At 41.9% G+C, this 25,164-nt stretch overlaps 3 protein-coding genes across 3 annotated transcripts; 2 read left to right on the top strand and 1 right to left on the bottom strand.

The window, feature by feature from the left end:
* The first annotated feature begins 3,273 nt into the window (after positions 1-3,273).
* Positions 3,274-4,458, top strand: LOC306976076 (antimicrobial peptide NK-lysin-like). The gene is made up of 5 exons (XM_079573936.1): positions 3,274-3,342; positions 3,422-3,501; positions 3,928-4,005; positions 4,079-4,233; positions 4,305-4,458. Exons 1-5 carry the CDS (start codon positions 3,294-3,296, stop codon positions 4,405-4,407), a joined length of 465 nt encoding a protein of 154 aa, XP_079430062.1. The 5' UTR covers positions 3,274-3,293; the 3' UTR covers positions 4,408-4,458.
* A 2,157-nt stretch (positions 4,459-6,615) lies between these two features.
* On the top strand, positions 6,616-7,543 carry LOC306975990 (antimicrobial peptide NK-lysin-like). The gene is made up of 5 exons (XM_079573816.1): positions 6,616-6,710; positions 6,790-6,869; positions 7,065-7,145; positions 7,241-7,399; positions 7,475-7,543. The coding sequence occupies exons 1-4, from the start codon at positions 6,662-6,664 to the stop codon at positions 7,397-7,399; spliced, it is 369 nt and encodes a 122-aa protein (XP_079429942.1). The 5' UTR covers positions 6,616-6,661; the 3' UTR covers positions 7,475-7,543.
* Positions 7,544-8,215: 672 nt separating this feature from the next.
* On the bottom strand, positions 8,216-19,059 carry tonsl (tonsoku-like, DNA repair protein). The gene is made up of 28 exons (XM_079573797.1): positions 18,795-19,059; positions 18,621-18,716; positions 17,089-17,231; positions 16,817-17,000; positions 16,611-16,740; positions 16,307-16,478; positions 16,100-16,214; positions 15,866-16,017; positions 15,645-15,797; positions 15,446-15,571; positions 15,175-15,373; positions 15,046-15,101; positions 14,867-14,956; positions 14,685-14,757; positions 14,450-14,613; positions 14,239-14,362; positions 13,696-13,916; positions 12,944-13,418; positions 12,680-12,876; positions 12,493-12,599; positions 11,742-11,898; positions 11,589-11,667; positions 11,029-11,336; positions 9,450-9,621; positions 9,180-9,355; positions 9,035-9,108; positions 8,824-8,957; positions 8,216-8,439 (listed from the first exon to the last, which is right to left on the bottom strand). The coding sequence occupies exons 1-28, from the start codon at positions 18,817-18,819 to the stop codon at positions 8,249-8,251; spliced, it is 4,293 nt and encodes a 1,430-aa protein (XP_079429923.1). The 5' UTR covers positions 18,820-19,059; the 3' UTR covers positions 8,216-8,248.
* Between the last annotated feature and the right edge of the window lie 6,105 nt (positions 19,060-25,164).

The raw sequence follows: 25,164 nt of genomic DNA, 5'->3' as shown, positions 1-25,164 counted from the left end.
CTTTGACATGCAAAAGCTTTGCTTTGATCCATAGTTCATTCTTTTCTTTTTTCAGAATCAGATAGAACCTTGAGCAAACTCCTTTTCACCGTGCAGGTGGCGAGGGGGGTGAGGATCATGCGCATACTGTATGTTAATGTCAGGTGTCAGCCTTGTCTAGACACCTAGGTGGTCAGGACTCTTCAGCTGGTTCAAACGGTAAACAAAAACGATTTATTTTTATGTTGTTTTGTTTACAGAATCCCGTATTTACGCCCGCACACATTTCACTAAAATAAAATAATAGATAGTATAGCTCTTAAAGCATAGCTGTCTACTATGATGTCACAGTGGGTGTGAGATCTTAATATGGAATGCAGCAGGGGAGGGCAGGTGAGAGGGGAGAGGGGTCTACAGAGGTGTGAACCGGTTTGCCCATGCACCTGTAGTGGCGCCATTGTGTCTAGACACCATGGGGGTTAGGGAGGTGTGATTGTTTACACATAATTAGCATAACAAAGAAAAAATTAGCATAACAAAAAAAGCAGCCCCATAATTACTACTCGTATTCATTCATCATAATTTAATGAACTTACTATATATTGCGTTGGTATAACACTTTACCTTAAAACAAATAAATAAAAAATAAAATAATAATAGTAATAATAAAATAAAATAAATAAAATAAACTAGAGTGTGTTGGAATTGGGCTTAGTTAGCCTGGAAAAATTGCATAAATGGTTGCCATTTATTGTGAAATTTTGCGAGATTACCTTGTTTGGAGTATCTTATTTTTTCCAATTTTAGAAAGGACATGATCTCAGTGATCCAAAGTGTGTTGGACGGGGCATTTGTTGCTTTCCAATTAAGGAGAAGATGGCGTCTCACTATCAAGGAAGTGAAAGCCAGGACCTCTAGCTGCACTAATGAAAAACGGGTGTAGTCTTGAGGAGTACCAAAAACAGCTAAATGAGGGGATATATCAATGGTCTTGAGGAGAACTTTAGACATGGTGTCAAAATAAGTTTGCCAGATATTCACTAGAGTTGGGCAGAAGAAAAACATATGTGCAAGATTGCAGGGTGAACCAGAACATCTGTCACAGACATCAATTATATTTGGAAAAATTTGTGATAGCCGGGTTTTTGAATAATGACATCTGAACACTACTTTAAATTGTATTAAGGTCAAGCGGGCGCAAATGGAGGTTTTGTGAATACGGCCCAAAACCGAGTCCCACCAATCAACATTAAAGGTTAGGCCCAACTCTTTCTCCCAAGCCTCCTTTATCCCAATGGTTAAATGATCATCATAAGACTGGATAGTACCATAGACTTTTGAAATTAAAGATTTTTGTGAAAGATTCAATCGTAAAAGATCATCCCATGTCTGATCAGGGGGGAGTTGTGGGAAATTAGGAAATAAAACTTTTACACAGCTCCTAATTTGAAAGTACCTAAAAAGATGTGATGTTGGGAGATTGAACTCGCTAGCTAGCTCTGTAAAAGAACAAAAAACACCCTCTTTATAAAAATCCTTAAAACATTTCAGCCCCTTGTCATGCCATAAAGTGAAAGTAGAGTCAGTTAATGCAGGTTTGAACGCATGATTCCTCAACAATGGGCTTGATGAGGTGGGAATGAGAAATTTAAACTGCTTCCTAAATTGAAACCATATCTTTAATGTGGAAATGACCACTGGGTTACTAGTAAAGCCAGAGGGGTTGACTAAAGCTGCGCCAGCTAGTATCGCCAGTAAAGAGGACGAGGGACATGATTGTATTTCCAACTGACACCAAGGTATGTTGACCAATTTTAGCCAAAATATAGTTCTTGTTATGTTCGCAGCCCAATAATAAAATTTCAAATTTGGTAGAGAAAGGCCACCATCAAATTTGCAATTCTGAAGAACTTTTAGCCTAACTCTAGGTCTCTTACCATTCCACAGAAATTGAGTTATAATTGAGTCCATGCTTTTGAAAAAACCTTTAGATAAAAAAATAGGTAGGCACTGGAACAGAAACAAGAATTTGGGGAGGACATTCATTTTAACCACATTAATTCTACCAATCAGAGAGAGGGGGAGGGAACTCCATCTTTGGAAATCAGCTTTAATCTCAGTCAATAGGGGAGAGAAGTTCACGGAATAAAGAGATTTGTAGGACCTGGCCACATGAACCCCCAGATACTTAAATCCTGTAGGACTCAGTTTGAAAGGAATATCAGATTGAGAGAGCTGCATTGCTAGGGCATTAACCGGATAACATTCACTCTTCGAGACATTGATCTTATATCCCGAAAACAAACCGAATCTGCGAAAGAAAGAAAGAATAATGGGGCATGCCATTACAGGATTTGTGACATATAGTAACAAATCGTCAGCGTACAAAGAAAGTTTGAATTCGACACAAGAACGCATAATGCCATTAAAAATGGGGAAAGACCTCAGATAAATGGACAAAGGTTCTATCGCGAGAGCAAAAAGGAGGGGAGATAGAGGGCAGCCCTGCCTACAGCCACGATTTAAGGGAAAATAACTAGATTGAACGTTATTAGTTGTAACACTGACACAAGGTGATGTATAGAGAAGGTGCATCCATGATATAAAAACATTCCCAAATCCAAATTTCGTCATAACTGAAAACAGGTAACTCCATTCAACTCTGTCGAACGCCTTTTCTGCATCAACAGAGATTACAACCTCTGGAGTGGCTGCGGCTCCTTTCGAGTAGATAACATTTAATAATGTACGGACATTATAAAAAAGCTGCCGTCCCTTTATAAAGCCCGTCTGTTCCTGCGAAATAATTTTTGGAAGCACCCTCTCTAGACGACGTGCCAAAGCTTTAGCGAGAATCTTGGTATCGACATTCATTAAAGAGATAGGTCTATAAGAAGTACACAGTTCGGGATCCTTTTCCTTTTTACAAGTATTTCATTCTTGATCTTGATCAGCGAGGAATCACTTATACTTAATCGGCTCATTGTCTCATTGTCTCTCTCCACCTCTTGCTAAATCATCACTACAGTATATTATCAGCGAGCAAGCACATTTATGACAAATTTCACCAAAATTATTTCTCAAAAACCTGGCCCTATTGAACACTCATTGTGGTTCTCCTCTTAGTAATTGTTGCCACTTGTTATGGTTGAGGTGTTGCTCCTAAAATGGTGCTCAGTCTGAAAAGTGGGAGTTGTTGTGGTAAATGTGTTGCACGCTTTGACCTCTGGCCAGCCTCCTGTGTGGGGTATTTAAGCTGCACATCAGATCCATGCATTACCCCCATCACTGCAGGGTTAGCTCTGACAGACAAGATGAACTGCTCTTCACTCGTGCTCCTCGGTGTCCTGCTCATTTGCTCAGGTGAGATGATGATGTTCATGGTCATCGCTTTTGGTCAGTAATCGTCAAGGTATTTCTTAACTCTTATCACTGTTTTTAGTGTGGATGATTCAGGGAAAACGAGTGGCAGTCGATGACGGCCCTCAAGAACAGGATGAAGTGGACACCACTGAAATGAAGGTAATGGAAGTAAATTTATAAGATTGTGAGTCATTCCTTAAATCTCAGGAAGCTTAAAGCAACACTGCATAGAATTTTACCCAATAAATCAAATTGAAATACAGGCCTTTATTTTATGACAGATATTTTCATCATCAGCTCGTCTCCATGGAGATGTCGACTAAAATTCAATTCAATTCATTATTATTTGACAACTAATTTCACAATGAGTCAAAATAGTTCATTCTCTCGTCCTTGTTGTGGAGCAAGGGGTGGGGAGTAAGGGGTGGAGGCACATATAGTCCAAAAGGTTGCGCAGTGTGCCTTTAAAGTATATGAAATTGACTGTAAATACCTTTCACATTTTTGTCACTCCCCGACAGTGCCTGAATTTATATATTTTAATTTGCTACAAATTTGAGATTTAACTTTTGCCATTACTTGCAGTTGCCAGGCCTATGCTGGGCCTGTAAGTGGGCTTTGAACAAGGTGAAGAAAGAGGCTGGGAAAAACGGCACCGAGAAGGTAAGAGAGCCTCGTCTTCTCCTCCACAGAACTCAAGACTCTAAAGTGAAATAAATGTGGCTGTTTTCTGCAGACGTTCAAGTCCAAGCTGCTGTCCGTCTGCGACAAGATCGGATTCCTCAAGTCACTCTGTAAGAAGTTCGTGAAGGCCAACCTCGAGGTGCTCGTGGAGGAGCTCAGCACCACGGATGGCGTCCGCACAATCTGTGTCAACGTCAAGGCCTGCAAGTGAGTCCCAGCTCAGGATAAAGAGTTACTTCAGTATTATCATAGTAATGCTTATGTTTACCTCTCCTCAGGCCAAAGGAAGCAATGATGGATGATTACTTTCCAAAAGATGGGACCTTCAGTGGACATGGAGGAGTCGGCTGGCGCAATTCAGAAAACGCTTTAGAAATATAAAAATAGAGGCTCAGATTTGCAGAGGTGAAAAACTGTAGATTAAAGACAAAGTGTTTTTGCTGCTTCCTTGTGTGGTTATTTTACAAAGTCAACTCACCCTGGCCTCTAGCGTTGCAGTGCATTGTATGGATGTTGTGTTCACATTATTCTGTTATGTTTTATATTTACCTACATATTTGCTAAATTTTGCTTGCATTTTGCTAAATATTAAAGATAAAGTTTGCAAAATAATACAATATGTTTTCTTGCAATCATTAATTATAAGGTCTATTTTCCTATAGACTCATTTCTAGGCACAAAGGTTATATTGAAGTATTCCGATGTGTTTAAAATCAGCCAGTACACGGCTATTACTTTCTTTTTTCTTTAATTTAAAACAAATTCAGAAAGCCAGTCGTAATATATAATATATTAGTGATGACAGCTCTAAGAATGTCATATGTTTGTATGACATATTACTGCTTCAAAAATGTTGCTAAGTTGCACTATTTTGAGTTACTTTTGGAAAAAAATAAACTGGAAATAGCAATAATGCCATTGAGCAAATGTGCAGTCAGAGACTTTCTTTTCCTTCACTTTCAACATTCTCTCTGTTTTCTGCTTCTCAGTCGTACAGGAGTTGTCCATCTTCAGTAAAGGTTCTTGAGTTATCTTCTGTCCTCTATAGTTGAAGTGTCGAACGTTTCGCCTCTCATTCAAAAGGCTTCATCTGTGCACTAAGGTTCCAGCTCAACCCGCAGCCCAGATAAAGACCACAGGGATGAGTTCAGCTTGGCTAAGTCCCTTTCCTCTATTAACAGCTACTCTCACCTGTGGGTAAACATCTTTGTAGTTAAAGGAACAGGCTGCCGTTTTTACATACTGAGATATGTTTTTACCTGAGGTTAAACGAGTTGATGTGTACCTGTCTGGTCTTTGCGCGTGCCCTCAGTCACGCAAAACGACCAAAGATGATGTTAGCATTTGATCTCTCCCAATGTATTCCTATAGCTCCAAACGGGGGTGAAGTTGGAAGCTGCCACGCTCTTCCACGGGCACGCACAAAGACCAGACAGGTACGCATCAACTCGTCTAAGCTCAGGTAAGAACAAATCTCAGTGTGTAACATCGATGGCCTGTTCCTTTAAGAGACTTTGTAGTTCTAAGTCCTAACGACCAAACCCACACCCGAGTTTCAGTCTAAATGGTCATAATCTCCACTGAATTATCAGCGGAGAATTATCGCTGACGAAGCCTTTTGGATGAGAGGGGAAACGTTCGACACTTCAACTACAGAGTACAGAAGATAACTCAAGGACCTTCATTGAAGATGGACGACTCCTGTATAACTGAGAGCCTACACAGACATCAATGTCCTCGATCAGGGGCGGACTGGGACTGAAAAACAGCCCTGGACTCTGACCAGCCTGGCCCAAATGAGCGTAATTGTGCACTTCCACAAATACATATTTTAACCTCTTACCCCTTGCCTTAACCGAGCGAATATTCCCCAGTTCGGTTTATTATTATTTTTTATTGGTATAATCAGCAAAAAGAACTGGAAAGGTGGTCATAGAAACAGAAGCAAAATCATTAATATAAATAAGAAATAATAATGGTCCCAAAATTGAACCTTGTGGTACACCATACTCCACGGAATTCCTTTTAGATTCATGCTTTTTTATACTGGGCTTTACCCAAATCTAAAAGCTTCTCGACTGGACGGCAACAATGTAACGCCTCATTTGAAAGCTAAGACCTACAAAAGTGACGGAAACTTTTTGTCACGTTGCCACATTTTTGTCATATTTTTGTTGTTTTTTTCATTATTTTTTGTTGTGTTTTTCTCACGTTTTCGTAGCCTTTTCATCACATTTGTTGTCACTTTTTTGATGCTTTTCCGGCACATTTTTGTTTTGTTTTCATCCTCTTTTTCTCGCTATTTTGATGCTTTTCTTTTTAGCTTTTAGATTTGGGTAAAGCTCGGTTGAGGCAGGACCGGTGGCCCTAGAGCCAGTGGCCCTTCTGTGCTCTTCCAGAATGGACATATGGCCAGTCCGCCCCTGCCCTTGATATTATTTTATTTAACACTCACAGTGTTTCTCATCTTGGGGAAGCTGCTCTGAAAGTGGTGCTCAGTCTGAAAAGTGTGAGTTGTTGTGGTAAATGTGTTGCACGCTTTGCCCTCTGGCCAGCCTCCTGTGTGGGGTTTGTAAGCTGCACATCAGATCCATGCATTGTCTCCATCGCTGCAGGGTTAGCTCTGACAGACAAGATGAACTGCTCTTCACTCGTGCTCCTCTGTGTCCTGCTCATTTACTCAGGTGAGATGATAATATTTGTGGTCATCATTTTTGGTCAGTAATAATAAAATTGTATCTTAATTGTGATAATTGTTTTTAGTGCGGATGATTCAGGGAAAACGTGTGGCAGTCGATGACGGCCCTCAAGAACAGGATGAAGCGGACACTCCTGAAGCGAAGGTAATGGAAGTAAATGAATACGATTGTGAGTCCTTCCTTAAATCTCAGGAAGCCTAAGTGACATTACAATAAAAAAAAAAATGTAGTTTTGCTTAACATATTTATTCTTTTGGCTGTTCCGCTCCTCCCTGACTGTGCCTGAATTTGTACATTTTGATTTGATAAGAATTTGAGCTCTTTTGCCATTACTTTCAGTTGCCGGGACTATGCTGCTGGGCCTGTAAGTGGGTTATGAACAAGGTGAAGAAAGAGGCTGGGAAAAACGCCACCGAGAAGGTAAGAGTTCTCTTCCACAGAACTCAAGACTCTAGAGGCAAACTTTTTTTTTCTGGGACTGGCAGGGAAGTAATAAATGCGTCTGTTTTCTGCAGACGCTCAAGTCCAAGCTGCTGTCCGTCTGCAACAAGATCGGACGCCTCAAGTCACGCTGCCTGAAGTTTGTGAAGGCCAACCTCCAGGTGCTCGTGGAGGAGCTCAGCACCACGGATGACGTTCGCACAATCTGTGTCAAGGTCAAGGCCTGCAAGTGAGTCCCAGCTCAGGGATAAAGAGTAACTTCAGAATTATCATGGTAATGCATATGTTTACTTCTCCTCAGGCCAAAGGAAGCAAAGATGGATGACTACTATCCAACAGACAAAAGCTTCAGAGGACATGACATGGAGGAGTAGACTTCAGACAACGCTTTATAAAAATTAAAAATAGAGGCTCGGATTTGCAGAGGTAAAAAAAACTATAGATTTAGGTGTTTTGCTAATAGGATGCACAGATGTGGGTATTTTCAAAGAATCAAAATTACAAGGAGTTTAACTTTTCAATGTAGAAGTGCAGTGTGTTAAAAACTGAATTTCAGACAGTGCTTAAAAAGGAACTCTTTATTCCCCACAGCTACTCATGTGTCAAGTCAGACAGAGCTGTTGCGGAGTAAGTGCCACCTCAAATTTCCTGCATCATTGTGTGGTTATTTTACAAAGTCAACTCACCCCTGGCTCTTATCGTTGCAGTGTATTGTATGAATATGTTTTATTGTGTTCACATTGTGTTTATTTTTGTTATTTACCCACATATTTGCTATATTTTGCTAAATATTAAAAATAAAGTTTGCAGTAAGTAATGCAATATGTTTTCGCAATCATTAATTATAAGGTATAATTTCTCTGCACAAAAGGTTCTATTTAAGTATTCTGATGTATTTAAAACCAGCCAGTACAAGCCCACTACTTTAATATTATTTTTTTCCATCTAAAACAAGTTGAGACAGACACAAAGCCAACATAATTTCACACGGTCACATAAATAGGTACACAAAAGCATCCTCATATACGTAGGGAAAGACATTTAAAACTATGACAAAAGTGAAGTTCATGTTCGGATGAGTCTTATGTGCTGGACGGTACGGCCATGAGAAACTTGGCGCCCCTGTCCAAAAAGTGTCCCCGTGTGTCTCGCCGGTGTCTGAGGGCGTCCCGGTCCAGCTTGTTGAGAGTGAGAGAACAGAGCCTCATGTCCCTGACCAGCTCCGTGAGAGAGTCCAGGCCCGAGCCGTCCCATGGGCCGCACACCTCACAGCCTGAGCACAAGGAGGAAACATCAGTACTTGAGTGTTTTTAGCTAATTTAGCAGCTAAAATAGAACAAATGATTGACAGTTGTAATGTAGATACAGAATATATATCTACCAATATAGATTTTTGTGGTCCGATACTGGATGATGGAGGTTGGTGTGGCCGATAGCCGATACATAGGCCGATATTTTAAGTAATTTAATGTGATGCAATTTTTTTTTTTAATCTCTCAAACAGCCTATAGTTAAACATCTATTATTATAGTAAAGGTTTCAATCATAGAAGTACATCTATTAGAGGTCGACCAATGAGGGTCGTGTGTTGGCATTCTCCATTACTATTCAACCACATTTTTCGTTTCTCTGCTCAGTTTGATTGTGTCTCACTCACCCTGAAGATTGAGCAGGCTCAGGGATCGGCCCGTTTCCTTCAGAGCTGCCAGTATGCTGTAGAGGCCTGCAGAAGTAATGGCGGGGTTTCCTGAGAGGTCCAAACTCTCCAGAGTGGGACAGGAGGGCAGTAATCTACAGGACAAACACAAACAACACTATGCACCATCTGTTGCCCATGCTTCAGAAGGTATTGAGCTAAAATAACAAACCTGGCCAAAGCAACCACACTGTTGTCCGTCAGTCCGTTTGCTGCCAGACTAATGTGAGTCAGTGAGCACTCGTTCTGCAAAATTAAAACAAACCGTAAAAACCGCCACATTACATATCATAATAGAGATTAGAGCAGACTCAGACCTGTGAGAGGACTTTGGCCAGTTGCTCCAGTGCTGGGTGATCCGTCGGCCCACCGCGCACTGCCGATAGGTCCAGGTGAGTCAGGCTGGTTAACGGCAAAGTCTTCAACACCAGCTCGAAACCAGTGGAGCCCAGGGCATTGTGGGAGAGGCAGATGGACTTCAAATGGCCCGATCCTGTAAAATAGAAAGAACAAAAGATTATATCAATTATCGTCAATTTGGGACCATATGGGAAACTAACAGTGACCCACATGAAGAAAACCGTTACCTGCGAGGGCTTGGGCGAGCATCAGCCGGTTCTGCTGCAGGAAGCGTGCGGTCAGACCACAGGCCTGCAGTGTCAGCCTGGCCAGGAGGGGGCAGCAGCTGAGCAGGCAGGACAGGGGCTCAGAGATACCGTCGCCCAGCACGTTCATACTGAGGTCCAGCTCCTCCAGGCACTGGCAAACAGAGGAGCATGTGAAGGAACAGGCCACCGTTCTTCGATACTCGTACCGGTCTGGTCTTTGTGCGTGCGCTCAGTCACGCAAAAAGACGTTGAGAGACGTTGTTAGCATTTAGCCTCTCCCAGCTTATTCGTATAGCTCCACACAAGGGTGAAGTTAGAAATGACAAAGCTCTTCCACATTTTTCCTATTTAAATACAGTGACGTGAAAAGTTGCACGATCAAAGTATAGTTAGACATAATTAAACATGTCGATTTAAAGTCAAAGTGCTCCTATGGTATTATTAGGCCTTTCCATATAGTGCCCCTTTTTATCCGCTTTCGACATGTTTAATTTTGTGTAACTATACTTGTATTGTGCAACCTTTCATGTAGCTGTATTTAAATAGGGAAAACATGGAAGAGCTTGGTAGCCTCTAACTTCACCCCAGTTTGGAGCCATAGGGATATGCTGGGAGAGGCTAAACGATATCAACATATTCGGCCTTTTTGCATGACTGAGGGCACACACAAAGACCAGACAGCTACGCATCAACTCGTCTAAGCTCAGGTAAGAACATATCTCGGTATGTAAATACGGTGGCCTGGTCCTTTAACAGTGAGAAATTGGCCTTCTGTGTGATGTGTGTGATTTCAGTTTGACACAGGAAAGGGTAGCGCTTCTCAGTCACTCACTTTGGTTTAACACGTACGTATGAGGTGTTTTTACGAGCCGTTACATGTGTAATGCAATACGGAAACTACAAGGTGGCACCCGTCAAGTTAGTAGAACATTGTAGACAAGACACATTTTTGTAGACTATTCATCAGTTTTTGTAAAAAGGTAAAAATTATAGCAAGAGATCAAGAATTATTTTAACAAAATAGGATCACTGAAATAATGTCTTCATTCTTATTACATTTAAATTTTTCCTCACTATTTGCTCCCCCTGAGTTCCTTGGGAGCCGTTTTATCAAGTGAATTTCTCCATTGACAGTCACACAATGGACATACACAATGGAATAACTTGTATAAGCACTTTTGTAGGTACATAATGTAATAATAATGTAATTAGGGTCAGGGCTTAAGGTTGGGGTTAGAGTTATGTCTTTTTACATTATGTACCTACAAACTACAAATACATATTATTCCATTGTGTATCTAACCCATAGGTACAACTTATTAGACATTGTTACAGAGCACATAACATTGTACAATATTTAGTTAGGCACAATGTAACAACTGTAAAATAAAGTGTTACTCTTTTTTTTTTTTTATTCCAGGAAGCAATACTAATCCGGGTTTATTGCATTGATAGTTTATGATGAGTTGATTTTACATATAGAGCCAAAACTTCTAAAAATGCACCGTCATGTTTTTCTGTTATGAAGTGGTAAAATGACTTGTGTGTGCTGATTTACAGGAAACGTGGGATGACTTTGTCCCCTCAGAGCGACAACTGCTTTCTCCAGTCCCTCCCCTGTGATGTGGTTGGCTGAGATGTCCAGCAGCCGCAGCCGGGGCATGGTGACGATGGTGGCCATGAGCTCGGGCAGAAGGCTGTCGCCGAGACGGTTACCGGAGAGACGCAGCTCGGTGAGGCTGGCCTGCAGCTTGAGCGCCCGCAGGAGGGGGGTGAGTGAGGAGGCGGGCAGGCTCAGGGCGCTGACCGACACTGACGAGCCCCCGCCTTGCAGCTCACACAGTCGACTCACACGCCTGTTCTCTTCTGCTCCAAACAGAACAGATATAGAAATAAAATCTGCTGGGTATACAATGTAACTATTGTTCTTTGATATTGCAACCTTTAATTGCAGGTGATTGCCAAAGTGATTGCTATAGCCATAGCCATAGCAATTTTAAAATTGAAAGTGACTTAAGATTTGACTTTGTAGATAGTGTTTGACATTGTTTGTAGAGTGTTTTCCAATTGGCATATCTCCTATGTTTAAATTAAATGTGTTTTTTCTCCTGTTCTTACCCACAGCCAGGCTCTGACAGGCCTTTTTGTATCGCTCCGGGAGAGGAGGCAGATCCCAGGAGCAAACCTCAGCCACGACCTAAACCAGACTCAAATAAATCACTTCACGTCATGGCTTACTCTAAACATACGGCCCTCTTCCATAACACTGACCTCTTCGTTTGTGTGCAGCACGGCCAGCAGCAGGTCCTGCGGTGACAGCAGAGCGCCCTCTTTCTGCAGCGAGAGGCGAGGCAGCAGACCACACTTGTGGTAATACCGCTGGGCCGCTTGCTCACACAGCCACGCCACAGTGCATGAGTCAGCCTCACTGCACACGAGAAACAGGGTGCAGAGCAGACTTGACTGACTCTCCACTTAACACGATTTTGTTGTAAAGCACTTACTTCAAATGTATTGCAACAAAACCAACCCAGTGACACTTTTTCCATCTCCATTATCCCACAGAAGTAGTTTTGCATGTTGATTGTCATTTGACTCTTTGCATAGCTTCAACTCATAACAACGCCGCCCAAGGAGTGATTTCCTGTTTCGATCAAGCACACCAAAATAAAAGCACTATCTTATTCATTAGTTAAATTTCGTTCTGCCCAACTATAAACAGACACAACACTTAATATGTGTGTATTTAATTATATTCTTGTAATGTTGCAAGTACCTGCTGAACTAATCAATGAGACGAGCTGTGTGCTTTTATTTTGGCGTGCTGGAACAGGAAGTCACTTCTTGGGCGGCGTAAAGTTATTCACAGTCAATTACCACCCAAGTGTACAACAGATTGCACACTTGCTGACTGAGGACATTTCTTTAATAGACTGTGCTTTGTCTGCTACTTATGTAACCTGTATGCCCTTATGCTCCTACAGTGAATAAAAATGAGTCCGCCTTTTTCTCTGTGACTGACCTCTGCAGCACCGGGATGAGAAAGACGTCCTCCTGAACTCTGACCCTCACTCTGATTGGTGCAGGCAGAGCGCTGGCCATCGGTGTGACCATGGTATGGGTTGAAGGCTAAAATACAACATGAAAAACATAAAGAACAATAGCGTCAACATGAAAATGAGATCATGAGTACAAATAGTTTTCTTTACCTGCGAGTACATGTGTGGAGGTGGGGGAGGCGTCTCTGCCCGCAGCTCCTCCTCATCGGTCATGGTGGGGCTATGACAGCGATTGACCTCTCTCCGCCCCAAGCGCACCATCCCGGGCATCTGGGTCATCTTCACCTGCTGAGGCTTCACCGAGCTGGGCCTCTTCACAGAGAGACTCCTGCTGGACGAGGGTGGAACTGCACAACAGAGAGAAGAGTATTTCATCCCCAATAAACTCTTACTTCTAGGGGGTGACCTAAGTACCTCTGCTGGTTGGCTCCGCGTGTGTGTATCTGCTTTGACTTCTGCTCGTTGAAACGCTGCTCTCTGCTCTCACTCCGTTCTGTTCTGCCTGAAGCCTCCTCTTCTTCTTTGGCTGCATATCCCCTAGGTCGTCCTCCAGCCAATCATCCGCCACGTACTCCTCCTCGGGCACCAGGGCCGACTTGTTGCTGGTGGACGGGGGAGGAGCGCTGGAGAACTGCGGCTGTGAGTTCATGAGAGTCCTCGCGCTGCCCAGGCCGCGGATGGCGCTGTGGTACTCCTGTCGGGCGAACACAGTCGGGGCGGGGGTGTCTCTGATGCCGTCTTCAGCGCAGTTTGACGAGACGTTGTGACTGCTGGCGAGGGGGGCTTCTTTTTGAGTGGAAGCAGTGTGGGTTCCGTTGTGCCTGGGTCGGACGGGGCGCAGGGGGCTTATGGGAGAGTCTGCGTCACTGTCTTCTGAAGAGCTGTCGGCCTGAAAAAGACATAAAAAGAAAAGAAAGCCTGAGTTCACAATCTATCTCGGACACTTTTTTTTACACTATGAATGCAGCATATACTAACTGAGTGATTGATGGAGGTTGGAAAGCAGACATTTGCTAAATGAATAATGCAATATTAAAAGACTTGAAGTGTCCTGAATACGGAAACATGAATCCAACACATTTACATTGTTTATGTAAATCAGTTTAGTCACCCCTCACACATAATTTAGGACATAGTTAATCTGTGACCCAAAGGCAGATTAATACCCCAAAGAGAAGCTGTGTATCTGTCCCTCTGGCCCGCTGCCTGTGCTGTGGTTTGGGGCTGGCTCCTGCGCTCCCCTGTGAAGCCCTGCTAACGGGGGCCCAGTCCTGGCTGGAGGAGAGGCCTCCTCTGGAGGATGTGAGCGGCTCAGAGTTCTCCGCATCAAACAGCTGGCTGTCCTGCAGGGCATCCAAGGGTTTGGCGGAAGCAGGAGCTGGAGTGACTGAGGCAGACAGGAAAAGGGAGCTTTGAGTTCGACACAATGCGAGACAGCAAGAAATGTGTAGTATTTTTATAGATGTGAAAGGGACCGAAATACGAAAACACAATAAGGATGAAAAAGAAGAGAGGCGCTAATGAGAATTATCAGTATCTGCCTTCAAAATATATAGTATTACTATTAAATCAAATTTGGGACACACAAAAAAAGAAAGAAAATGCATTTCTTTCTTTTTTTTTTTTAACAAATATTCTCCCTTGATTGACAACAAGTGACTAGTACTATAAAATGTGTTTGGGTTATTTTCCACGGTTAAATCTCTCACCTAATCCTGCCAGTGCTTTCCTTACAAGTCTCTCTGTTGCGGCACACTCTTGTTTTGTTTCTCTGTCCAACTCTCTCGAGTATGTTCTTTGCCACTGGTACAAGGTGTCCATGGCAGAATGACCCTTTAGAAAATAAAAAATAACTAAATAAAAAAATATAAATCTTGCTGTACATTTTAATGCCATTTATACTTTAAGCTCAGAGTTTACCTTTGAGTTGCGTAAAGTGACAGATGCTCCTCTTTCTATCAGGAGCCGGGCTACAGCCAGGTTTCCACAAGCCAGAGCGTCATGGAGAGGAGTCACCCCCTCACACAGAGGGCCCCCGGGGTCATTGATGTAAGCCCCTCGATCCAGCAGCACAGCTACAATGTCTGCAAAACACAGAGAAGATGAATAACAAGAAACTTAACAAGAAATGTTTTGGGATTGGAACAGCTGTTACCATAGTGTCCGTGATTACTGGCTTCATGTAGAGGAGTCCAGCCACAGTAGTCTCTGGGGTTCACTGGATGACCCTGACCACACACAAGAGGTTTTGTAAAGAACACAGCAAATCCAACAGTATCATTCATTTAAGAAGTGTCTGTGCATTGATTAGGTTTATGTATTTTCTGGGCATTTTACCTGCTCAACAAGATATTGGACTTGTTTGAGGTTTCCATCTATACAGGCTCTGTGAAGAGACGTCTCGCCCTTCTCATTCCGCTTGGTCCACTAAAACAGAATAGATACACTTAAAAAAATTAGGCTATCAAAGTGAGATCATGAGATCTGTACTTTGTGGCAGGTAAAAGTGAACTTACTCGGCCTGTCTTTCGCTTTCCTGTCACCATCTTGTCATATCCTTCCAGATCATCGTCTGTAAAATGTCAAGGGCTCAGCCATAAGTGTGCGTTATAGCCCCTAAACATTAAGTACAGAGTGGTGAGTACCTGAGTCAGAGAGGATGACATCACTGTCGTCCAGTGGCTCACTGTTCTCCATCTCCTCCCCTTCATCTTCCTCTCCCTCAGAGTCATCTGGGCTCCAGCCCTCGGCAGCACACAGCTCCTGCAGCAGCGCCTCTGTATCTTCACATTTAGCAGAGCTGCTTCGACGCTGATATGAAAGCCAACGCCTCAACACGCGCTTCTGTGTGAAAAGAAATATTAAAGGCTTTAGAAAAAGCTTGAACTGATTGTCTTGATGAAGTAGTTGTCTGACCTGTAGTCCGGCCTGTCCAGACTTCTGCGCACACTCTAGCGCTTTACTAAAACTGAGCTCTATGTCCATGAAGTCGCAGCCACTGTCCTCCTGAACCACTGCAATGTTCTGCCAGGTGCTACATTCCTGCCGCGAGGACAAAAAAACAGGTTATGTTGACCCTTACTATTGTGATATGAAGAAGTAAAATGCAGGTTACCTCCGAGGCAGTGCCCGATCTCAGGACGAGTTCCTGTCTGTAGTGCTCCACTGCCTTGCTGTACTGTTTCAGATCTGTGTGGGTCGCAGCCAGTGAAACGTGGATCACAGCCAACTCTCGAGGAGGCTTTCCCATCGCCTCTGCACCAGTTAACTAAAAAACAATTAGCATGTTTGACAAAAGCCAGATCTAAGACGTTTATGAACCCATTTGTGTTTTACTTGGGCTTGATATGCATCCAAGGCTTTAGTGTAGCAGCCCACTTTACAGTACAGGTCTCCCAGCTGCTCGGCCACCTCCACAGCCTGATGGGGGCTGAGTTTTCTGCCCTGATCCTCCCCCAACTCCTCCTCCAGTTTAAACCCCTTATCCGCTGCAAAACAACACCGACTATGAGCTACATGAAGAAGCATTTAAGATAGTAATGTCAGACAGTAAACAATGACTCCCTTCACCATATTTAAAAACTTTCTTCACTGCTCGTTTGTCAGCAGGCTGCTGCAACCCCAGCTGCAAGGCCCTCTTCAGAGAACGTCTGGCAGCCACGAAATCTCCGAGACACAATTGCACCTGTGATGAGATAAAAAAACAAACCTTTATCCAACAACAAAGTCTACGGAGTTAGTTTAGTTAGTGCTCGGTGGGAAGATGTGATTCCAAACCTTTCCAATGCAGTGATAACACTCGCTCTCACTGAACTTGTCTTTCATTTTCCTGGCACACTCTTTGGCCTGTTCTAAGCAGCGCACCGCATTTGAGGCTTGGCCATTACGGAAGAAAATGTTGCCCAGATTGAAATTGGCTCGGTAGAGATCTTCGAGCAGCTGGCTCTTCCTGAACATCAAGAGAAGAAGGAAATCAATTCATATGCAGTCGGGGGAATCCAAGCCAATCCAGATTATATAAAGAAAGAGACAATAATAATAATCATACTGTATTACACATGCAAGAAAGGTATTTTCTTACTCTGCAATGAACACACTGCGCCTTATGAATTCGCTGCAGCGCTTGTGTTCTCCCAGATGATCACAAACCAGACCAAGATTCAGGAAGAGGCGCGCTTTCATCTCACAAATCTCACGCTCTGGCACCATCCCTAGAAAACAGATGCAAATCCGTGTTAATTCAGTGATTATATAGAACAAGTGGCCTTGCATCATGAGGGTACAGACCGTCAAGGCGGTCATTAACAATGGCCAGACTCTTCTTAAAGGCATCCTCCGCTTGTTCCAAACTGCTTCTCGACTGGTCAGACTCATAACGGAATAAATAAGTGCGACCAATAGTGGCCAGGGCTCTTTGTTCCTCCGCGTGATCTGAGACTGAGCGGGCCAGGTCCAAGTGCCGTCTCTGGTGCTGGTCATAGAAATACAGAATTACTAGCATTCCGTTTCCCCAGAGAGATGGCAGCATTAAAGCAAACACAGCCAAGGCCATGACTTACTTTCAAAGCAGCCTCAATATTTCCCAACTCAGCGTAGCATTCTCCTATTTTACGATTGGCTACGGCTCGACCAATCACATCGTTGAGCGCCTCGGACAGGGACAGTTCCTGTTGGTGCTCCTGAATAGCAGCCTGATAATCGCCTAAGACAAATCAAATACCATATTAAAACAGCAGCATTTTAAGGTAAGACAATTTAACATTTCCTGCTTATTCAGACACTCTGTCTATTTCTAAAGACCTGTAAACCCTTGCCTGTTTGTGGTGATCCTGGGTTTTTAAAGTCCAGACAGCTTCATATTACTTATTTTGATCGTTTCACTGTACAAATTCCCAACGCTACTTCACTATTGATGACATTATTTAGGCGTTATGTGTATGCACAACCCCTCCTGGAACCGCCACCTTAATGTGGTGGAGGGGTTTGAGCGCCTGAATGATCCTGGGAGCTCTGTTGTCGGGGGCTTCGTGCCCCTGGTAGGGTCTCCCATGGCAAACAGGTCCTATAGGTGACGGGTCAGACAAAGAGCGGTTCAGAAGTCCCTTATGAGAGACCAACAGGCCCGGGTTAGAACCATGAGGCCGTCCTTCCGTGGACCCACCACCTGCAGGAGGAGCCATAAGGGGCTGGTGCTATGTGATATGGGCAGCTCCAACAGCTGCCCCCACGACCCGGCAACGGAAAAGTGGAAGAAAATGGATTAGACCGGGAGCCAGACCCCCTCCTCAGGCACATTTTTGCTACCTTTTCCAAACTAGTATCTTTCAATAGAGTATATCCTGGGTCATTACCAGTGGGGACCCCCCATTGCAACTCAGCCCCGTTCGGCTGTGGGACCCCAAAAACCACTTTAACGGGACAGGCTTCAAACGGAACTTTGTGATTCTCTCCAAAGTAGTGCTGTGGTCACATACAGAGTCACAGATGAATGAAATTTAAAACAAAGAAAGCGGACATGATGAGGAACAAAGGAATATGACAGTTTTGGGCTTTAGCTTTTTCTTTTTCCATATATTCAACTATATATCTGCAAAAATGAAAAATAAATGTCATATAGATAAGAAAAACCTTTTCAAATATAAATAGAAAACTGCCCCAACTCATTAGCTTCACATTAAGCCCAAGATGAGCTCAGTACCTCAAACGGATCATCAGGATGGATGGATGGTGTATGCACATAAATTAATGCAGGCGCACTTTAATGTAATACTGATATTCCCTTGACTATGGTAGGTCCGTTGGATAAGGTGGCTCTGAATTAACGACAAACTATTTAAGATAAAATAACAATACCAACGTGTCCAAACAATGTCTGAAGATGTAATAGATAGAACACACTAGTGGTTTAACTACAATGTTATGCGTCTCAAACACATCCACAGAAGACGTCACTCCGGGCAGTAAAACGATGACATAGTGGAGGCATTTATGTTACAATAACAATAGCTGGCCTGGAGATGCTTGACAGCCCATGATCCATTCTGTCACTGAACTAGAACTGGACTCGCAAAGCTATTTGGACTTCTCTTACCATTTCTTGACAGCAGTTCACCCAGCTGATTGCAGAGGTTTGCTTCCTCCTTGAGGTTGTTGCTGCTCTGGGCCTTGCTCTTTACTTTCTGCAGCTCTGTGGCAGATGATCGATTTCTCATAAATTAGTACTGAGCTATATTTGTAAATCAGTTAAACATAAATGTGTACTTACGTTTGATTTCTCTGGCAAGACTCATCTTGGCGAAAAGAAAAGGAGAGTGTCCTACTACAACCAGCCCAAGCGCGGCTCTAGCTTTGTTGTTGTTGCATGCTAACGGATAACTTTACCACCTCGCACACGCACCTCATTAATATTGTTGACTTCATCTGTTGCCAATTTCAGAAATCTGCATCAATTCAATGTCTGATCAGACATTTGTACCACTAGATCAGACGCGGTGATCTTGTAGTCGCTGGATATGTGTAAATTTCACAAAGCCCCGCCACTACCGCGGAAACCAATGGCTGCGCTGTCATGTGACTGTTTCTCCCTGAGCACTGTCTTATAGGCACTGGCAAGGAAAACAACACAAGACCAAAACACATACAATAAAAAGATATTATGAAGATTAACTAAAAATAGACCAAAGCAAATTACATCATCTCTGTGTTCTCGTCACTGTTGTCACTCTTTAAAAATTGCACTAGTTATACCTGAGAGTCAAGAATTAGGGAAAGCTGCAGATCCGGAGCCGAGGCGGATCGAATCCACCGTGATAGTGCGCCCTCTGCTGGATTTAACGGATCTCGACCGATCAGCTTTTAGGAAGATTGGCGTTGATATGTTGATATTAAAGGAGCTATACCTGATTTTGCTTATAGAAATGGAATGTAATTTTTTTGGTCCTCCTATAGTATATATTGTAAACTCAAAACGTTTGTGGGGGAAAACAGCTGCATCGCACTGGAAAACATTTGTATCAATTTCATGCTATTTTTTTTTATTTATTTTTTTACATTTTTGTGAAAGTGACCCTGAAAAGTAACTCCACAAGTTGTGAAATGTGCCTATAAACCTGTCCCTGTAAAGAATGTGGATGTTATATATTAAGAAAGTTACGATTGAGTCGCCTTTCATTGCTTGCAATCAGAAAATCAGGTGCTATTATAAACAGCCCAGATTTTGAAGAGAAGAGACTGCCCAGATGAGGAGAGTTTGTTTTTTTCAGTTGCACCACTATTAGCTACATTTCTTTCATTCACTAGTTGATGATAGTTTGTGCGGTGGTCATAACAGCATAGCCTAGTTTTGTGAAAAAAGAGAGTCACAAACACCAGGGCGTGGACACGGGCGGCAGGCTGGAGAAGAAAACTCAAGTGTCACACACAAACAGCTTTTTGAAAAGGATGTAGGTTTATGGTTCTCCAATCACAACCTTTGAAACACTAATTTACTGTATTACTGTCAGAGAACTCATCACAAAGAAGCAGCATTTTAAAAAATCCACAATTTTGTTGAAGGCACCAATTCCAGGAAAGTGAGAAAGTTGTCAACACTTGTATAGTACACTTCAAGTGTATGCCATTATTATTGATGCAGACAAAATATTTCAAAGCAGTAGCCTATGCCTACTCCAGTATACATCAGATTACTCACTGCGGACACAGATGTGCTTCATCACCGATGTGTGGCTAAAATATTCCATGTAATAAAATAGGCAACATGATTGTAACCAGTCAAAGACGCAATCCATCCACTTCAATATTGTTTGACTGTCACTACTGAATCGTAAATCAGACTTTTACGCAAGTACTGACAGTATTCAAGTAGGAGTTTCCCTAAAGACTTGATATTACTGTTGTCTCAAAGTAACTTGAGTTCATATTTTTTTTTAAAGTTCATTCATTTGGAACTTTATCTTCTGTGCTGACATGAAAAAGACCAATCATCCCAGGGTGTTTCTCCAACCCAACATTCAACTGCAAATCCTTCAACAACATTCATCAGCTCCCATGTATTGACAACATAACTACTTCCACTTTATTACAATAAAAATGACATTAAATTCCTGGTGGACTGTGAACAAAATCTTAAACACAAAACTATAGCATTGTATAACAAAAGTATTTGTCAAAACAATGGCACAATCAGCAAACATATCATACAACTTTAGAAATCCATCTCCAAAGTACAATAAGACCTGCTACCTCTTTGTGCAATGGAGCAACAAAATTAAAATTTAAATATTTTTAATAACAGGAAGAAGAAGACAGACATTGCTCTCCATCTTGTTTAAAAAATATTTTTATTAAAAATAATAAATAAAATAAATATATATATATATATATATATATATATATATATATATATATATATATATATATATATATATATATAAACCGCAATTTTTTTTTACTGTCACTTTGACGCCCGAGTGAGAGATTACACGAGAGGTCTGTATCGTCATTTCTCACTTTCAAAACGCTTTCTAACACTTTGTTTCTGTGCTTGTATGTGTTTTTCCAGATTTACTGAACACACCTCAGCTCAGATCATGGCACGGAATCTGCGGCTCTTCCCTGGTGGTAAGTGTCTATATCATACTGTATATCAACAAATGTTGCAAAAATAGCTTGAATTTTCAATGTTAGGACCTGTTTTGTCCGTGTGAGGCCAATGCGGCTTTTGCTCATGCTAATGTTTTTGGCAAAAGCGCTCAAGTTGAAGCTAATGAAATTGGTCAGGTTTAGTTACTTTCACTCGACGATTTCATTTTTGGGCATGGCTAATACCTGATAAACATGGCTTAAATGTATCAGTAGGAGTCCTAAGTAAAAGGTTATCGAGGAATTTGTTGGAAACTTCAGGTAGTTTAGTTTCACGACATCTTGTTGTGGTCAAAAGTGGTCAAGCTAAACTGCACCTTCATATACAAGGCGTTTATATTTAGCGTTTCATTCATTCACTTGAAAAATGGCTGTTTTTTTCATGTTTCGTTTTTTGATTTGCAAACCAAAATTGAAAAACAACTTGTTTTTCCATTTTTTAATTTTCATTCCAATGAGGAAAATTCAAATACCCAAAAGTACACTGACCGAAGCTTGTACATTTTCAACATTTGATTGTGCTTTTGCGACATCTGACATTTTCAACAAAAAAAACATTTTTAAAGGTGGTCTTTTATGACTCAATTTTCAAGAGATGCACAAGAGTTCAGAGCAACAAATTCAATCTTTCATTCCAAAGTTGTATGCGTAAATTTGGTGCGGTTCATCTGGTGGTGCGTAAAGGTACTGCATCATTAATCCAACTTTTGATTCCTCGTCGACAAATGTGAATCTTTTATTGATCGCTATCATCAAACTCTGATCGTTTGGCCGTTTTCCTTTACAGCATTAGCAATCATTTTACGCACAATTGTCTTTGAAGAGCAGATATTTGTTAGTTTGTTGTGGGCGAGGCAGCTTTCCCGCTGTAGACTCCACAGAACAAAGAGCTGGATTAAACAATCTTTACGATGCCATCCGCGCATGAATCTATATCCTTCAGATCTTGATCCGATGAATCCTCCTTTAGGTCCACGGGCAGGTTTTTTACTTGTGTAGTGAGTATTTGTCAACAACAAAAAAGGAAACTTAAACTGCGACATAAGAAAACTTCAAATAAACACTTAGACGCACCCTGGGTTTTTTGGTTTTACGCAGCATTCAAAAGAGAACAATATCCAAACAAACTAAAAGGTTCAAAAAGGATTTATTTTCCAGATTTGGACGGCAAACAGCAAGATTTCATGTCAAAGGCCTACTTGCTTCCTCTCCGACGTGACTGGTAAAAAACCATTAGCCCACCCAGGTGCGTGTTGGACATGTGCGCTACTATATCCTATATATACCCTATATCCCGTAGGTGCGCAATAGAAGACTAACCAAGTAAAACAGGGGTCCTCAAACTACGGCCCGCGGGCCAAATCCGGCCCACACTTGTAGAGCACAAATCCCTGAGTAAAAGTAAGTCTTTAGCCCATTCCTGTGCGGAGTTAGGATATTTTAACTAAATAACCAGTTTACTCATTCCAGCCACTAGGGGGCAATTTGAATAAATAAATAAAAATTCCACAGGTGTCCAGCAGAGGGAACTTACATGAGAGATCAGAAGATAAACACATTATAGCCACGTGGTAAATGAAGCTGATGAACTCATGAATAATGACTACAGTACTTTGAGAAACTTGTGACACAGGCTTGTAAAGCACAATACAAGTGTAAGAAGTTATTACTTTGGTCACATTACATGATGTTTTATTTGAAAATATAAATAAATGGAAATTAAAACAAAGTGTGAAGACTTGGTCACTATTTTTACAAACCACTACAGTGAAACAAATCTGTGCCTGAATCAAGTGTTGATCTTGTGGATATAGTAGTGGGGACGACTGTGCAGGCGAGTCATCTCTACTTCACAAAGAGGCATTTTGCTCTGGGTCATACAATCCTGTGTTATAGCCAACCCGGTCTGCCCCCCCATCACAGTCAGGAACATTAATTTGGCCCCCAGAGAAAAAAGTCTGAGGACCCCTGCTCTAAACGGTACTAAGTGCTAAGTTTTTTAACAGTAGCAGGGATAAAACCGGAGCTTATAAACAGTAGCTACTAAATAGTACTTAAACAGTGCTAAAATTAAACTAAAAGTAGATAAATGCAGATGCAGTGAAGAGACTCACCAAAAGTTGTCTTTGAAGATTTTGTATTAAAGTATTAACAGGCAATAGAGAATGTGACCTTTTATTGGATGGACGCAAGCCAGTTTATGGAGACTCAAAAGCCTTATTAATGACCTGCTATCAACCTTTGGAGCCAAAACATGCAAGTAGTAGAAGTTCTACTGGTTACCGGCATGAAATTGGAAATAGTTGAAGTGGATGGTTATCGACTAATGATTATAGACTACTGACGGCTCCTTAAAAGGTCACAGAAAATAGCTGCTGTCTACAAGGGCTTCACTAAGAGTTCGAAGCCTTGGATAGTTTCTTAAAGCTCAGAGTTCAGAAAGTCTTTCAGATTGTCGAGAGCAATGCAGCACCACGATCTCCGGGCGGCCAAGGAAGAGTGTCTGACGCTGGCCTCTCTTCCTCCGCCACCAGGATGAGAAGGAGGGATCTCTTCTCCATCTCTCCATCTCTCCATTCCTTGCACCTTCTCGCCTCTGTGCACCTTCACCTACATCACCTCCGCATCCTCACCCCGTCTCTGCGAGATGCTGTCACCACAGGCGACCCCGTTTCAAGACGCGGTGACACATGCAACTCAAACACATCTGTTAACAACGTAGCAATACTTCACAAATTCAAAACATCAAATAAAGTCAAAATGTTTCCTGTATCAAAATCTCTCACTCGTATTCAGGTGAGAGCAAAAGTAATATAGCAAAATGATAATTATAAAATCACACATATAAGAGTAATGTGGTAAGAGTAATAAATCAAAATAACACGTCAAAATAATACTTTTTAAGAGTAACATGTATGAGTAATGTGTACACATCAAGGGGAGGTGACTTCATAACAGGCCAGACGCCCAGCTTAACGATAACAAAAAAGAAAAACATACTTATGTGTAACTAATAAACAAAAAGTGACATTTTAGCTTTAAATAAAAAAACTGACAAATAGCTCCTACACTGACATATGTTCTTACCTGAGCTTAGACGAGTTTATGCATAACTGTCTGGTCTTTGTGCGTGCGCCCAGTCCCACAAATAGACCAAAGATGTTTTCAGCATTTAGCCTCTCCTGAGACGTCGAAGTGCTCCTAGTATTATTACGCCTTACAATATTGTACCCCGAGACAGTTACGCATCAACTCGTCTAAGCTATGGTAAGAACATATCTCAGTCTGTAAAAACAGTGGCCTATTCCTTTTTTGTTTTTTCATAGATGAGTTTCCCTCTACTCTTTTTCTGTCAGTGACTGGCAACATCCATCTTAGTTTGGACTTTTTTGTTCTGACCCACTGTGAATCATGCACCAGCATTTTTCTGTTAAAAGCTTTGGCGTGTCTCGGGGCTGAGGAAGCGTGAGGAAGAATATTTGTGACCGTCGTTTCCACCCCCACTTGCAATATCATCAGAAGAAGCAGCACTTATCACTGATTCTTAAGACTATTGCTTCTTTATCGAATACAAATGGATATTAATGCTATAGGGCAAGTTGACACAATGAACATTACTATTACTACGCAAAAAAATAATCTGACTGGCACTTTGTGAGTAGCAAATTCCAACACATTCTGTTGTGGTGTTAGCTTTAGTAAGTGGTGGCACAGCTTGGATAGGGAAGGAGATTTGGCAAACTTTATTGTGCTGCTTTTTAACTAATAGACCCAAAGCTGTAAATTAGCAGGACATTTTTTATTTGATATTCCTCACTTTACGTTGTGCTGCTTTAAAACCACAAAACAGCGCAGAACTGATGACTCAAACTGCTGTACTGCATTTTGGAATATCATCCTTTTTTTTTAACTTATCAACTGTGTTTCTAAGTATCCAAGACTTTTTCACATGAAAATCATTTCAGTTAAAATGTTTATTCCTATGTCATTAATCA

Source organism: Gobius niger, assembly GCF_951799975.1.
Source record: "Gobius niger genome assembly, chromosome: 16".
Lineage (NCBI taxonomy): Eukaryota > Metazoa > Chordata > Actinopteri > Gobiiformes > Gobiidae > Gobius > Gobius niger.
The sequence above is the reverse complement of the archived record's forward strand: the minus strand, read 5'-3'. Positions and strand labels throughout refer to the sequence as shown.